The sequence below is a fragment of the Paralichthys olivaceus genome, chromosome 22, assembly GCF_024713975.1.
Source record: "Paralichthys olivaceus isolate ysfri-2021 chromosome 22, ASM2471397v2, whole genome shotgun sequence".
Classification (NCBI taxonomy): Eukaryota; Metazoa; Chordata; class Actinopteri; order Pleuronectiformes; family Paralichthyidae; genus Paralichthys; species Paralichthys olivaceus.
This window is the reverse complement of record NC_091114.1, coordinates 16,827,912-16,845,115: the sequence shown is the minus strand read 5'-3', so window position 1 is coordinate 16,845,115 and position 17,204 is coordinate 16,827,912. Positions and strand designations below refer to the sequence as shown.

Below are 17,204 nucleotides of genomic sequence, written 5' to 3'. Positions count from 1 at the left end.
GCAGCAGCCAAGGACGGGACCGGCCAGGACGAACTTGTCTCTCAGGTGCAGTGACGCCGATCCCTCTGGTTCTAACGTGGAAGAACTTCCAGATATCATCGGGAGTATCGTTCACTGAGCACTTGACACAGCTGACATTAACCTGTGGTGTAACGTGGCTTAAGATGGGGATTTAAAGGCATCCCTGCACCAGAAGCATGTGATGGGTGCTTACCCGGTGAGTCAGGCCAGCATCCAATTAAAAGCTCCTATTTAGTAATTAAGATCTGTATTAATGTGGACTTAAGGGGCCCAGTCCAACGCAAGTGTCTTTGTGTCAAGTGTCTTTGCTGGTTTTAGACTGACGTGGTTGTCGTTTGCTCTTCCAGTGTCCAGGCCGTTTAAATAGCAAATGTGCAGCAGCCAACCTGAGCGCCCTGGTCTTTAACGAGGTGTGGTTTCACCGTGGAGACAACAGAGACCTGGTCTGCAGTCAGACGTGTCTCTCGCTGTCTCCTTCACAGACACAATCCACCAGCACCAGCCTCTTTAGATCCTTGGACTGAATTCATTTCTGCGGAGGCGACCAAACATCGACACCAGGTCCAGTACCTGAGTCAAATCTCTGTCTCAACAAAATCCAGTTTGAGAAAGTTGACAGAGAAAATTAAAACAGTCAAATCTGTTTGTGCAGCTTCAGCAGCCCGGGTGTCGCTCAGCGAGTCGACCATCTGTCGAAGCAGCAGAACACGTGTGACATTCGGCACTTGACCATCGTCCGAAGCAGAAGCACCGTGGCATGTTAAGCCTGCATTACCGGGCTCAATAATGAGGCAGGCACGCGAGCGCCAGTAGCACGCAACGCCACGCTTCAGCTCTGCTTTCATTGGGCCGCATCGCCATCCGCCTCGTCAAGTCATGTGTGGTTGGTAAAAACATTCACTTTGGTTTTCTGATCGATTTCTTACCAAGTCAGTTTTACTGTTTCTCACGATTCTCTCGTGGTGAAACGTTCGTCTAGTTTCTGTATCACAGTATTTTCCACCTCCTTCGAGCCACACGACGACTTCCTCTTCCAGGGTTGAGATTAACGCTCGGTGTAAAAGTTATTTCTCTGCAGCTCACGGCGTTTTCACCCGAGAAGAAGTTAAATATTCGACTGCTTTTTTCTACCTGCGGTCTCGTTTTCTTCTTCACTTCTCCCCCTGGGTGTTAATAATGCGGCAGAAGGAGCAGGGATGTTGGGCGGGGGGTGGGCTGCATGGATCAGGGGAGGCAGGTTTGGTGAGGTAAAGTGGGGTTTATCTCGACAGCTTTGGGGAGTCAAGGCTTATCTGGGTCAGAGAGCTTTACGACATAAGCAATTAGGGCTGTCCTCTCTTGTGTAGGCTAGCAGGAGGGAGGCCTCCCGCCATCTAGATTAGCCGCCCTGCTAAGGCCAGGCGAGCTCCGCGGCTTCGAGACGGTGGAGGGAACCAGCTGGAGGGCGAGGTGAGCAGGCGGTGGGGGGTTCCCCGGGAGGAGGAGGGAGCAAAGGGTGAGGGCCACGAGAGCACGGGGTCAAGATCCAGGCGTTCTAGACACTGGTGTACTTCTGGTGCACGGGTCAGTGGACGGGCGAGAGATGAGGGAGTCAGTGACCCGGACTGATGAAAGGAATTCAGCGAAGGAGGCGTGCGCACTAATGAACCGTTGTTTGTTCACTGACGCAGCTTCAGCAGCAGTTTGAAGAGAAAAGCACCAAAGAGGATGTTTAACATCACTGATTCTTCGAATGAGCCACTTGACTGGAAGGATTGAGTCCTCTAATAAATCATCTGTTCACCTTGTGTCTCAGAACACAGAGTAATAGATTACACTGGAGTAACTAAAATATTAATAGTAACTAACTAAAATATTTGAGTCTCACCAATTCAATTAAATATGCTTGAATGGGCACAGAGGACATTTTAACAAGTCCCAAGATATATATCTATCTATACATCTATATATATATATATATATATATCTATATCTATATATAGATATAGATATAGATATATAAGTGAATATTCATTTTGTTCAATCAAACAATCAACAATCAAAGCTCATTCTTAAGCTTTAAGTTTAAGTTTTTAACTTTAATCAGTTCTGAAACCACTAACTATCATCTTCTGTTGATCCACTCATGAAATGATGAACGAATAACTTCAGCGTCGTTACTTTATTTGAGGCAGCTGTGCCTTGGTGGAGGTTAAAGGGTTAAAGGTCATCGCACGGTTACTTTCCTGTTATAATTAAAAGTTCCCCTCCTCATATTTGACAATGTTCTATCAAACTATTTAAATTCACTTTTTCACGTTGTGTTTCATTTGATTCTCTTTTAATCTAATTACTTGATGTTTTTATTGAACAGGACTTTGGTGGTTTTAAATGTAAAGGGTTTGAAACATGTTCAGGATATAAACGGGTTTAAAAACATAAACGGAGGAATCGTTTCAAAAAGACGTTATGGTTCATTAATTGAATAATAAGCTAAATGTGTAGACACCCCTAAACATCTCATGTGCCTGGTTTCCATATTTCTAACGCTGTAGTTCAGGATTATCGTTACAGCCACAGTGACCTAACCTCTCACACACGTCATACACATGTTGTGTGTTATCTGACATTGGAATTACAGGAAGCAGACGTGTCTCTGAGATGCAACCATCCGTTTCACTTAAACAAGTGGAGGCTTAGCTGCCATCAATGCCAGCTTTGGGAGAAGTTTACCTGTCTGCTTACTGGAAAAAGCCTCTCAGGCAAAGGGCACAGTATCACTCTGCCTCTAAACCTGGTGCTGCTGGACACCCGGGCTGCCTGCACTTTAAATGTGTCCCGCTAAAGCCAGACGATCCCGCCTGGAGGACAGAAGTAATGAGACGTGACACTGCCCGGGGAGAGAAAAGGAGGACTAACAGATATAGGTAATCCTTCTCACCAAGCTAACGCCTCTTAGCCTCCCACCCCTGCTGTCACATAAACCCAGCGGGAAAAGACACAACAGACATATACAAAAATACACACACACACACACACACACACACACACACACACACAGGTGAGTAATCATTAGGAGTCATTATATGCTAACGTTGAGCTGTGTCGTGAAGTGAAACCCTGAAACATATGTTCCACAGCCACATGTTTACAGTGGCTTCATTCTGCTCCGATCGATGCACTAATACAAGGCTCGTTTATCAGAACCATTCAGCAACAGATGATGGAAGCTATGATACAATTACCCCGGTGTTTGCACAACACAAAGTGTGTGTCTGCCAACATGTGTGGCAGATTACCTGCAGGATCTCAGTGATGTTATCGAGCTGGACTCACTGCAGACCATCAAATATGGATTTACTTTGAAAAGGCTGTGAAACGTGGCTGTAACTGTAAAAGTTACCAGAGTTCACTAAGACAATGTTTTGGTATCGAGTAACGTGGCTCAGCGCTCCGGTTAATAAACCTAACAGAGTGTTGGGATACAGGAGATTAAGTGGGATTTATATGACAGATTAAACTTGAGTCTGTCAGCCTTTGAATCAAAGGATCTCAAAACACGACTTTACACAAAAATCAATAGAGACCAGCAGAGAGCGAGGCCGTTTGATTTCACTGGCTGTTTGAGAGTGGAACAAAAAAAACTGATGATATTATTGAATTAAACTGAGGATCTGAGAGAAAGAAGAAATAAAGTGTGAACACAAGTGAGAGATTTGGATCTGATGCAGAGAAACGCAGAATATTACTTTACAACAGTTTCTGATCTGCAAGGTTTTCATTGTTTGTCTCTGAAGAGCAAATAGAACATGAACTTCTAATGAACTTTGTTTAACTAAAGTGAGTTACTAATAATGAATAAAATACCAAAGTTAAAGATGAAGAACTTATTTTCTTGAGTTCATGAAGCCTCGTCCCTTCAGCTCTGACACAGACCAACTCAGGAAACATCCGATAACACAGATGTGTTGTCGAGACATAAAACTACAAAACTACCATGCTGGACAATATGAGGTTTGGTTTTACTTATGAGTTGGATTACGATTATGAATTGGTAAATCATTTTCAACAGTGTTCTAGTCACATTGAATGAACTCTCAGGTTTATTTATCTTCAGGGATGAAAAAGAAAATGACACAAAACTAAATCTTTTGATTTCTCCACCGTTTGGGGGAAAAATTATTCCACTCATTTGTTTTTGATAATCATGCATCCATTCCTGGAATTGATGAAATGTACAAACTACAAATACGCTGGGCTCCAGATTTACACGTCCCCGAACAGGAACAACTGCACTTTACTATATTAACTCGATGTACAATAGGATTAGAGTTCAAGCAGAGTAGCAAGGAAACTGGGACAGACTGCTTCACCACAGCTGATCCAGTCACGAGGTTTGAACCAGAACTCCTGTAGTAAACTATATTTTATTATGTCCAATAACCTGTGGACACGACCTTCCTGACGTCCTGCACACTCTCAAATGGAAATCACATCACTGACACCACACTTTGCGCCGGGTGGGTCGTGAAAATTCGTAATTGTGACACGTTCAAACCCCTCATCTTAAAATCCAATGTTCCCGCCTTCCCCGCCGATTACCCCTCAGCAAACACAAATGATCCTTCCACTGCTTCTCCCCGTCTGACAGCCCCGTCTCTGTGTCGAGGCCCGGACAGCGTCAGCAGAGGGTGAGGGTGAGGCTGAGGGTGAGGATGGGCTGTGCTGGCCGACCAGAGAGGATCAGGGGGGAGGTAAGTCACCAAAGCAGGAATTAATGAGCATTATAGTATTAGGTAAGAATAAGTCCCACCTTAAATCCCTCAGGATTCCTAAACAACTCCAGCAACACCTGTCACATATGGAGGGACGCAGAGGAAGAGGAGGGGTTCTGTGACGAAGAAGGTTTGAGAAGAAGAAACGATGTTCACTCTAAAAGTCTTCATGGTGATTGTGACTCTACCATCGTTCTTCCTGGATGAGTTCTGAGAAAAACTCCACGAGAATTAATCAAAACAAAAGTCTTGGTTTCACGAATGCTTCGTTTACTTCCTCAGTCGGGGGGGGGGGGGGGTCACCACAAACCATTAAACTAATTAATTTAGATATAATTAGAATAATTCAATGATTTTAATGAAAACAAATGCAAACATGTAAAATCTGGATCTGGTGACTGGAAGTGTGGCTTCATGAGGGACATTGTAGTTTATCAGAAACTGGACACGCTGTAAAATATAACATGTATTTATCTATATTTATCTTTATCTTTATTTCTTTATCATTTAACTTCTTATCCAGAACATTTGCATCTGTTGAAATTATTTAAAATGCAGAGACGACACATTTCTATGATTTTCACTGATCTGATTCTTGAAAACGTTCGAGTTGCATCAGCTGCTGTGTCACTTCTCAGTATCTCACAACTCTATTTTTTAAAGGCTTAAATTGGAGTTTGCCAGCTAACCGTGAGCTTGTGTTAATCTGATCCCTCAAACATGGAGCATGATATGTCTGGGGGAGGTTCGACACACAGGAGGGAACAATAACCCGCCGCTGAACGACACCTGAAGAGAACATCTCATTACACAAATAATCTGCAGATTAATGGACGATTCCCAGAATTTGTTTGTCCACTTTCCTGAAGCTAATTTCAGTCCAAACTGTCTTCTGGAATACGGCACCTTGTCCAATATGCACGAGCACAACAGCCGTGTTATTTATATGTGAATTTGAACACGTGATCAGGGCAGAGAGGATGAAAACACGTGTTGAGTGTAGAAAATACAGGATAAATAAAACGATTACCTCAAACAGGGAGGTCAGGTTTACCTGCTGGGCCTTGATGGAGGTTTGAGCTCTAGTGCCACAACAACATTGATACGTAAATGATCTTTGAATAACGACAGACGTTCCCCTCACAGTGAATATCTACCGGTTCTCTTTTAGAATGATTATTCATTTAAATGGTCGATCTTACAGCCGAAACATTAAAGAGGTGAAATCCTCACGAGTCTGTGAAGACACCTGAGTCCGATGTGTCTTCATATGTACTTTATTTACATCCTGGACATTTACATTAAAGTTTAACTACAAATGTAAACGTCTACTTCAGAGTTTGAATAACCCCCCCCCCCCCCCACCACATGTGCTTTGTGTCAGCTGTGTGTATTGAATCAGGGGATCGTCCTCCCTCGATGGATGAGGAACTCAGTTTTGTTGTTTGCGTGGGGAGCGATATCAGCGCGGGCTGAGAGGTAAAGCTAACACCCAGAGTGCCGAGGGGCGAGGGGGGGGAGGACGCGGGGGGGATAGCCCTGTCTGAGAGAGGATACCGCCATTCAGTTGCAAATGAGGTTGTAATTAGCCTTTACACATTTGCCTGGGGGGGAATTAGTGTGCGTGTGTCATTATGTTTTTTAACCCATTTTCCTCTGAATGGGGTTGATGGTGATAAGTAGATAATACTAATTACTTCTCCTCCCAATTGCTTGTTAATTGTGCTTGGTGTGGATTTATACAGCATGGTTAACCCCCCCCCCCATTTCCACACACAGACACACAAATACATACCCCCCCACCCCTTTGCCTGTTGGCAAAATACACAGGTCAGTTTGAAGCAGGAGGCATCTGTTTAAGTCATTAATTAATTATGTCAAGTGGGTTCCACATCATATTAGCTGAGTGTGTGTGTGGTAACAAAGTTCTCAGATTCTTCAGACTCTTGTGGAACTGGAACGACACCCAAGGGTGAAAACCTTCTCCACGGCCCGACAGAAAGACAATTTATTAACAAGCTAGATGGAGATCGTTGATTTGGATCACACCAACAGTCATGAATAATATTTCCTGAAGGTTTTCATCAAGATCTGAGAATCATTTCCCAGGAAACTGGTGAAAAAACCAAATCCTGCTGACAACAGGTTCATATTTACCAAACTCAAAATGGTAAAAACGCTGCGAGTCCTTCATCTATCACTTACATCACCTGTGAGGCCGCTGGAGTTTATATATAAATATATATAAAGATAGAACGAAGCGGCCTCGACTCTTCTACAAACACACATCATCTGTTCATCACCATCTTATCATTCGTCCTGTTCTAACGGCTCGGGAGCACTTAAGCAGATTTTGTTCAGTCTGCCCTCAAAGTGTTAAACAGATTGGACTGGAGGATTTCTTGTAATGAAGGTGAGGGTGTGTGTGTGTGTGTGTGTGTGAGTGTGTGAGTGTGTGTGTGTGTGTGTGTGTGTGTGTGTGTGTGGTGGTGAGTGGCGCGAAGTGTCTGAAACTTAGAGGGGTTAGATTAGCTGTGAGCATGATCTTCACCGAGGTCATTTCTCCCCTTCTGTGCCACACACACACGCACACGCACACACACACACACACACACACACACACACACACACACACACACACAGAGATTTCACTGTGTAAGGTTCTGCCGGTTCCTGTCAGTATTATTTCAGTGAACAATGAAATCTCATGAATTACACGACTTCCCATTCAATTTACAAATTACTACAATCTGAAGAATTTAAAAAACCACTGTGATCTCACCAGAATGACTGAGTTTTAAAAAAGCTGAGTTAAAATCAGGTGCAACAGTTTGTATTTATTTATTGAATTAAAAATATATTTCTGATTGGACAGACTGTGTATGCTGTTTTAATGATGAACATCTCCGCGAGCAATTCATATCACATGTGCTCTCTTTTGTTCTCAGAGAATAATTCATGGATCTTGATGTAAAAGTTTAGGGATATTTAAGAGGTTGGTGCAGATCTGGCTCATATCTGTATTCTAGACAGATTAGTCGATTAAACCCCTTCACCTGATTTTAAACCAGATCATCCTTCACCTGACTGCAACCTTCATGCACAGCCTCATATTCACACCGTGGTTGAATCTATGTCTGAGCAGAGGTGTTTGGTGTTCTCTATTTAAGATCTACAATCTCACATCCTTTATTCAGGGTCTGATCTGTTGATGCTTGAGCGACACGTTGATTTTTCCCGTTGGTTATTATGTGCAAATGAAACATGTTAAAGCTGACAGATGCTCACAGGCTCTTTATCCTGATTAATAAGAAAACTGTGCTAAGGCTGATTAATGAGCTACTCAGATGACAGGGATTGAGCCGGGCAGCGGATCAGTAGCTCCACGTCCTGGAGCCGCTCTGCCTCACATCCCTGTCTCGGGGGGTCGGTCGTGTCTCGGCCTGGCTGGAGGTCAGGGGGATCACCTATAGGTGCTGCCACGTCCATTTTAATTGCACGGGTATTAGCTGGTGGGACATCGCCGCAGCTTTGTGCCTCAACATGTCGCCCCGGACCAAATGTCCAGCCACATGTTCTGCCAGTTTACAAACCTGAAGCCCACAAGTTCTCAGCTGATGTCTGAGTTTGTTCTGGTGAAACATTTGCTCTCCTCCTCCTGAGGCCCAGCTCCATCTCCATCAGACCTATTAAATGACCTATCCTCTCTTGTTTGCTCACTGCAGTTATCCTGGCAGTCAATGTATCCTCAGGCTAAGCCAAACAAGCTGATCAGCCAGTCACCTCTGTACACACAACCCCCCACTAAGAGGCTAATGGCCGGGATGTATAATCCTTCTCAAAACAACTACAGAGATGCTAATTGTATCTTGCTATAAATACAGGTTGACTCCTTGTCCTCCTCCTTTATTCGCCTGCTCCCTCGGGCCCCAGCTTCTCTGAAACACTTGTCCAGATACCAGGAAAGACCGAGTTGCATAAGAGGAGCAGCAGATAGATGCTGCAGGTGTCAATAAAGTAAAGTGGAGAGAGCGCGCGGACCTTTACGCACGGTTGGATACATCGATCCATGCGAACACTTCACAGCTTTTTCTGTGAGCCAGCGACAGCGACAAGGAGACATGTTCCCGTTGCCGATGTTCACACCGGACCAGGTCGCTCGGGTGTGCGAGAACTTGGAGGAGACCGGGGACATCGAGCGCCTCGGCCGGTTCCTCTGGTCCCTGCCCGCCGCGGTTCCAGGCTCCGCCGGGGAAGCGCTGAACCGACACGAGTCGGTGATGCGAGCCAGAGCTCTGGTGGCTTTCCACGGGGGGAACTTTGAGGCTCTGTACCAGATCCTCCAGAGCCACAGGTTTACGCGCGAGTCTCACGCCAAGCTCCAGGACCTGTGGCTGGACGCGCACTACCGAGAGGCGGAGAGGCTGCGCGGGCGGCCGCTGGGCCCGGTGGAGAAGTACCGGATCCGCAAGAAGTTCCCTCTGCCCCGCACCATCTGGGACGGCGAGCAGAAGACGCACTGCTTCAAGGTAAAAGACCCGAGACCCACGAGGGGAGTGTGAGACTGGAGGGACCACGTGTCCCCAAAACACAGAAAATCACTGATCTGACCAGAGGGTTTAAGTTTCATCTTCATTTTGAGATCCTGACCCTGAGATGATCCAGATGATGAACCTCTGAACTCCTGGTTCCAGACCAGAGGTCTCACACAGTTATACAAACTGATTCATGATTCCACATCAGATCAGCTGTTCATTATGTTCACAGCTTCTGAATTACTTCACCAACTCGACCTATATCAACCTGCTCATCATAAACACTCTTCTATGGAACTGACACTTCAGCATCTCGTTCTCTTCTGCTTTATTATTTTAGATGTTGTCGACAGGCCTCGTTCCCTCTCAGGATTCATTAGTTCATCTTTAATCTGCAGCCGCTCGTTTCCAAACACCAACATTGTCGGTGCATCTCCTGCAGTCGACTGCAGTGTGACGCAGACAGACGTTTAGGAGCCATGAATGTTTTATCAGTTTATTCTCCAAAGGTTCTTCTGTCACCGTCGCTAACAGACACTGAGACAGAGCGTCTGAATGAGGTGTCCTCAGACTGTTGGAGGCTCCTCTGGAAGCTAACTGACAGTTGTTTTTGTCCTGAAAGTTACGATAAAGTTCAAAATAGCCACAAACTAAGATTTAACTCAACTGCTCTTTGCTTCTTCAGTGCATTTGTGTGCTTCCTCTCCCTCTGGTGGTGGGGCAGAGTATTGCTCATAGATCAACTTAATCTCCTGACTCCAGCCCTCAGAAGCTCATTAACATGATCCAATTGACTGGACGTGTATATATATATATATATATATATATATATATATATATATATATATATATATATATATATATATTATCTGTTTCTGAATCTAACACGATTATATCATATGAGAGTGATGAGATTATTGTGGTTTAATGGGATGATATCAAAACACTGAGCACATCACCCTGAGGTGTCACACTTAAATCAAACATGGAGCCTAACTGTGCTGCATCTTTCCGCCTCCTCCAGGAAAGAACTCGCAGTTTGCTGAGAGAGTGGTACCTCCAAGACCCGTACCCCAACCCGTCCAGGAAACGGCATCTGGCGCAGGCCACCGGACTCACGCCCACACAGGTCGGAAACTGGTTCAAGAACCGTCGCCAAAGAGACCGAGCAGCATCTGCAAAGAACAGGTACCTCGGAACTGAGAGCAGGTTTATTAATTCAAGAACAGAGACCATGACATGAAAATGACACGTTAAATATGTTTAAACTTCAGAAACTGTTCCAGCTCTTCTCTCCAGGGGTCGACTAAACCAAACAGTTCATATTTACAATCCTGTTCTCACTCTCATCTCTCCGTCCACCCAGATTGCAACAGGATCCGTCCCTCCTTCCTTCTGAAAGCTCCCCCGACGGGTCCCTTCAAGAGCGTCGCCACCACCCCCACCTCCTACCCACCTCCCCTCGCCACCCGGGCAGCCCAGAGGCCAGCGACTGCAGCACGGAGACCGAGCGCAGAGGAACGGGCGCCTCCACTCCGGAGATCTCAGTCAGCAGCGACAGCGAGTTTGAGTCTTGAGATGACGGGACTCCGGTTCGTGGACAGACTCTTGTTTCCTGCCGGGACAAGAGCAGCGTCCGTCATCAGACGTACGATAGAGACAATCTGTGGACGCGTGGAGACGTTCGCACGGGAAGGTGGACGAGCACGGAGAGCTGCTGAGGCTCAGAGGGAACGATATGCAAAAACATTATGCACTTAAAAAACGCACCATGGCACAAACACTCTGGACTGTTCATAGGTAAACATCTACGTGGTACTTGTACAAGGAACAAGTGTTTTCAACAAGTATTTATAGAAATAACGCCAATGGTCTTTAGATAATGTGAATATTAATACTAAAAGTTTTGATACAGATTCCAGTGAATATTTTTGTAGATCATTTTCTAATAGTTTTAAAGTGAGCGACGTGACACCACTCTGTGAACATTAAATGCCTTGAGTAGGCTACTATTGTACGTGAATATGTTTACATGCATGCGTTTATAATTGGACTATTATCAGAGCAAAGCAAAACCCAGACCTGATATTTTCATGCAGACGATTCACTTCATGAAATGGTGTTTCTTCACGATCCGGCCTCGACGTGCATGTAAACATAGCAAATGAGCAATTCAACACATTTCACCGCCTTAAAGGAACAAAGGGCATCACTCTGTTACAATGCAATCATTCTCGATGACGTCAGACAGCGTTGTCTCGACGTGAGTAACGATGTACACATGCTGCTCAAACCACGGAACATTCTCTGTCACCTGCTGCGTTTCAACCGTCCACTTCTGGTTTGGTTGTTTTCTCCGAAGCTGCTCCGGTGACTGTTCTCCTGCAGGAACTGAAGCAGAAAGGACGATGTAAAAAAAACAACAGAGGTCTTAACTCAGTGTGCCTATTCCGTTTGAGAGCAGTGAGACCTGTGTCCTCACGTCAGAAGGAAGGCGTGCCGCTGTCTCTCCCGTCACACGTTCATGACAAGACGCATTTTGTAAATGTTTTGTGTAAATAAATGAAACTATTTTTATCCAAATGAACAAAGACTCAGTGTGTTGAACTGCAAAGTGTTAGTGCAGCAGAATTCAAGCTGCAGACTGATCTGGAAGCTTTACTGCCCCCCCCCCTCAATGCTGCCTTCAACAGAAACCTCCAAAATAAAACGAGAGTTTTTCTTTTAGTTCCATCAGAAGAAGAAGTGAAATGAGAAGACGACAGAACCTGAGTTGGTCTTCAGCGTCTCGAACTGCAGCGTCATCGCTCTCAGCTGGGACGTGACACCTGGAGCAGCATTAGCATTAGCATCTGCTGTTAGCTGTGTTTCAGACTTCCGGAGGAAACACCTGCAGCTGCTGGCTGTTCAGACATGACGCCACGCGAACACTCACCGGTGTCTGAAGGACTTTCACACGTTTCACAAATCCTCCTTCGAACCTCCCGAGAGACAGAGACACGTTTCTGCTCCTGCGCACGCTCCGGCTAACAACAACAAACATGGCAGCCGGAAGTGACATGTGCCCAGTGGGCGTCAACCTTGGAAGTGACCGTAGATGAATTTCATAATAAATATTTCAATGTGTTTGATTCTGGTTAATTAAGAATCACAGGAAATGAAGTTTGACTGTTTCCTGTTAACGTGTCTGTCCAAACAAAAAGGTTCTTCCACGCAAAACAAAAAATCATCAATCGCAAATACATTTCAGTCAGTTTATATCAAGTAAAACAAGTTTCAATGATCTTATTATAAATAAAGAAGCTTCTTGGAATAAGACAATGGTTTTATCATTGTATTATATCCAAATTAAAGAGACATATTACATATTATACTGTACAACTATGGTGTAGCTTTAAACCACAACTGGAAATATTCACAATTATTTATTAAAATATATTTTGTTCAGAGTTAATCTTTAATACCTCGACTCAGAATTCATTCATTTTAATTATGAAACGTGGATGTGTCCAGAAAGGCACCAAAGTCTGGTTGAAATGTATTAAACATCATCACTCAGAGAAATCAGTGATCGTCAGTAGAGTTTGAGTCTCTGCCCCCTCTCAGGATAAAGGGCGTCCTCTCTGTCAGAGATCCCGCCCACGCTCAAAGGAGAAGAAGCCTCCTGCTTTACCTGTTGTTGTCACTGTGAGGCTGATGTGAAGGAACCTGGACTTGGTTATTTGAGTGTTGGACTCTTGTCCTGAGGGAGGACAAATACCCAGAGCTTTGTGCAGCACCTGTGTGAGGATGGACAGCCAGGGGAGGAAAGTGTTGGTCTGTGACAATGGCACAGGGGTAAGAGAGCAAATCTCATTCTTATATCATAAAAACACTAAAGCATCCGTTCTGTTCTATTCTGGTATATTAGGTCTTGAACTGTATCAGTTGTGTTGACTGTGTCTCTGTGTTAACCCACAGCAGGCGTGTTGGACTTCAGTGGTTTATCTTTAGAAGTGTTGTAAGTGTGTTGAATTCAGTGCAGGGTGTGAATCTTCGTTCATACTAGACCTGATTCCACATGTGTCTGGACTTGTCACACGGCCTGTGTGCACACACACAAAGCCATAAATGGTCGTAACACTTTCAACTGAGCAACAATTGGATGAAAAACAGGAAGAGAGACTTGAGCTGCTGAAACCCCAGAAGTGACTTTTTAATCACTCCTCAGTGGCCTTCAAATGTTGGACATGTCCGACTCTGCAGACAGGAAACTGCTGCAGCTGATTTTCTGCCTCTGCCTGGAATCTGCTGCATCCCTCCAGGCTAAGGAATGTGTCCACGGTCACTAAGACAAGTCCAGACAGTACGAGGTGCAGTCGTGAGCACAGCAGCAGTCTGCAGGGAGGCCGTGCACCGGCACAGTTATTTACCAGATGCATGAATTATTCTACATGCTTTTAAAGATGTAATGAAATTGCTGTGACCCTCTGCTGAATAATCTGGTAAAAGCTTTATGGTAATTCACTGCAGGTCTGTTTCCTGGATGCAGATTAAGCCTGTGAGGGATTAAAACCAAATGGAACTGAATGGAAATCATTCATACAAAAGACTTGACTGTGCAGGATTAACTCAGGGCAACACACACACCCTGTCAGTTTGATGCACATGTAAAACTCCTCCCATGTTTCTCTCTGACTTCCCTCTGCAGTTTGTTAAATGTGGCTTCGCAGGATCCAACTTCCCTGAACACATCTTCCCCGCCATGGTGGGTCGACCAATCCTGCGGTCGAGCACCAAAGTGCGAAACATTGAGATAAAGGTGAGTTGAGATGAACGGGCACCGTGCTCAGGTTGTGAATGCTGAGGTGCAACAAACACAGTCACATTCATCAGGCCGCTCTCTGCACATCATCGAATCTGCTGAAACTATGGTTCTGACGTGAGATCAACACACAAGTCATTTGTTTCACCCGTTCTTTACAGATTCACCTCCCATGAGACGATATCTTGAATATTCTAATGAAAGAAAAGCAAACGACTGTGAGAGACGCTCTGTTTATTAAAGGCCTGAGCTCCTCCGGCTCGTCTCACCTCTCAGCTCGTTCGTATTAAAGTGTCTTAAGACGTCCACTTCCTGAGACACAGTTAAGTTCCTCATGTAGCTGAGGCGGAGCAGACTCTTGTACTAGGATGTGATGACAGAGAGTGAGTGCCAAGAGCTGTGCCACCACAAGTAGAAGGGAAACTGGTTTTTACATTTTTTGTTTCCCTCTAATTTTCTAATTTCGAATAATAAATCTTTATCAATACCAACGTCAAGACAAAAGGCATCAGTTCACAGGACAATTGTCTTTATTTTTTGTAAAGTTCTCGTGTGTATTATTATTATATATTATTATATTATTCTAATGAGCCTCAATACATCTACAGTACTTTCTGAAATAGTCTCAGACTATTATATTTATATATATATATATATTATATAAACTGTATATAATATAATATCCACTAGTAAAGGAGCACAGCAAGTTTAAAGAGAAACACAGAAACAAGACAAAAGACATTTATCGAGATAAATCCACTGAATTCTTACTGAAACGAGAGCTGAGCCCCTCCTCCACTTTTTACCCAGGACCTGATGGTGGGCGACGAGGCCAGCGAGTGTCGCTCGATGCTGGAGGTGTCCTACCCCATGGAGAACGGCATGGTGCGCTGCTGGGAGGACATGCTCCACCTGTGGGACTACACCTTCGGCCCAGACTGTCTGAACGTCGACCCAACTCAGTGCAAGGTGCAAAGAAACAGCAGATGTCAGATAGAAAGAAAAAACTGGAGAAATGGTCAAACACATAAAACCTTCTCACACTGACTGAACGTCTTCTCAAGGTCCTGCTGACTGAGCCGCCCATGAACCCCACCAAGAACCGGGAGAAGATCGCAGAGGTCATGTTTGAGAAGTACCAGTTCCACGGCATCTACGTGGCGATTCAGGCCGTGCTCACTCTCTACGCTCAGGGTGAGACATCAGCAGCTTTTGGATGTTTACACTTTCCTCAGAGCAGCTTTGAGTTTAATTGGTTCCTGCTGAGAAACGAAGGCTTCGTTGATGACGGGATGTTTCTCTGGGGTCCTCAGGTTTGCTGACTGGCGTGGTCGTCGACTCAGGGGACGGTGTCACCCACATCTGTCCGGTGTACGAGGGCTTCTCCTTACCTCACCTCACACGCAGGCTGGACATTGCAGGACGTGACATCACACGCTACCTCATTAAGGTGGGACGGAGAGAAGAGAAAATAAAATCTGTGTTTGTTTCTGTCAATTAAATCCTTTCTCATCTTCCCACCATCAGCTCCTGCTCCTCCGCGGTTATGCCTTCAACCACTCGGCCGACTTTGAGACCGTGCGCATGTTGAAGGAGAAGCTCTGCTACGTGGGATACAACATCGAACAAGAGCAGCGTCTGGCCACAGAGACCACCTACCTGATGGAGTCGTTCACGGTGCAGTGACCAGAACTATTTATTCATGACACACACATCACAAAGAACTTAGTATGTTCAGGATCAGAAACCAAGCTTCCTGTTTCCCTGGTGCAGCTTCCCGATGGCCGACAGGTGAACGTGGGCGGGGAGAGGTTCGGCGCTCCTGAAGCTCTCTTCCAGCCCCACCTCATCAACGTGGAGGGAGCGGGAGTCGCCGAGCTGCTGTTCAACACCATCCAGGCCGCAGACATCGACCTCAGGTCCGAAACACCCACCACACGAGCTAAAATGTTACTCGAAACCCAAATTTGTTTCTGCAGCAAAATGGAGCTTGGTCGTAGCTCCTCTCTTAAAGAGACAGGAGCTACGACCGAGCGTTTGAGACAGAGACTGAACAAAGGAGCTGCAGCGATGGACAGTCTGAGGAACGTTCTCAGTTCATATTTAAAACCTGAACATGAGCACGTCTCCTTTAGTGAAGCTGTACGACTGAAGAACGACTTTGTCTGACGTCCCCTCTGTGTTTGTTGTGTTCAGGGCAGACTTCTATAAGCACATCGTTCTGTCGGGGGGGTCGACCATGTACCCCGGCCTCCCCTCCAGGCTGGAGAGGGAGATCAAGCAGCTCTACCTGGAGCGAGTGCTGGACGGAGACACACAGAAACTCTCAGTAAGAACAGTGCGGTTGAGACGAAGGGTTTAAAGTGTCGATAATCTGGGCTTTAACACGCAGGATGTTAGATAAGAGGTTAAATTACGCTTCTATAAGAGCTTCGCATAAATGTCATGAAGGTTCATTCTGGAGTCATCTAGTAATATATAGATATATAGATATATATATATAATGCTGATTGTATGTTATTTAGTTGACCTCCTTTCTGTCCCTCTACCTGTGCAGAAGTTTAAGATTCGCATCGAGGACCCACCCAGACGCAAACACATGGTGTTCCTAGGTGGCGCTGTGCTGGCCAACATCATGAAGGACAAGGACTCCTTCTGGCTGAGCAGAGCCGAGTACGAGGAGAAAGGCCTGGGGGTTCTGCAGAAACTGGGAGGTGGAGTCAGATAAAATAAAAACCTTTATGAATAATGGTGTCACTGAAATATTTCCATTTTTACATCAGTGAATAGTTTCATGTGCTGGATTCATTGATTAACAATCAATCTGTAATTCAACTACTGTTACAGACTGTTTTTCAAATTTGACAAACATTTTATTGATCAGATATTAAGAATGAAGAAAGTATTTTCATGAAAAACAGATATTTTTGAATAAATGTTATCACACATGCTAATTAGGTCTTGTGCCGTCTTTCATGAGTTAACTGAATAAAAAGTGAGAGAGTTTGTGTTTGCTTCCCTCTGGTGGTTGACCATCTTTATATTTTCTTGTCAACCACTCAAAGCACTTAACGTGTAGACTGGAGGTGC

General features: G+C 45.0%; 2 protein-coding genes and 1 long non-coding RNA gene across 3 annotated transcripts; 2 read left to right on the top strand and 1 right to left on the bottom strand.

The window, feature by feature from the left end:
- The first annotated feature begins 8,669 nt into the window (after window positions 1-8,669).
- Window positions 8,670-11,901, top strand: six7 (SIX homeobox 7). The gene is made up of 3 exons (XM_069519182.1): window positions 8,670-9,304; window positions 10,335-10,498; window positions 10,677-11,901. The coding sequence occupies exons 1-3, from the start codon at window positions 8,897-8,899 to the stop codon at window positions 10,885-10,887; spliced, it is 783 nt and encodes a 260-aa protein (XP_069375283.1). The 5' UTR covers window positions 8,670-8,896; the 3' UTR covers window positions 10,888-11,901.
- Window positions 10,220-12,818, bottom strand: LOC138406598 (uncharacterized). Its single transcript, XR_011240001.1, has 2 exons — window positions 12,246-12,818; window positions 10,220-11,701 (listed from the first exon to the last, which is right to left on the bottom strand). It is a non-coding gene; the product is annotated as an uncharacterized lncRNA (long non-coding RNA).
- A 124-nt stretch (window positions 12,819-12,942) lies between these two features.
- LOC109646890 (actin-related protein 2) lies at window positions 12,943-17,068 on the top strand. Its single transcript, XM_069519181.1, has 9 exons — window positions 12,943-13,147; window positions 14,001-14,111; window positions 14,925-15,083; window positions 15,179-15,308; window positions 15,428-15,564; window positions 15,642-15,791; window positions 15,888-16,033; window positions 16,311-16,443; window positions 16,672-17,068. Exons 1-9 carry the CDS (start codon window positions 13,100-13,102, stop codon window positions 16,840-16,842), a joined length of 1,185 nt encoding a protein of 394 aa, XP_069375282.1. The 5' UTR covers window positions 12,943-13,099; the 3' UTR covers window positions 16,843-17,068.
- Window positions 17,069-17,204: the final 136 nt, after the last annotated feature.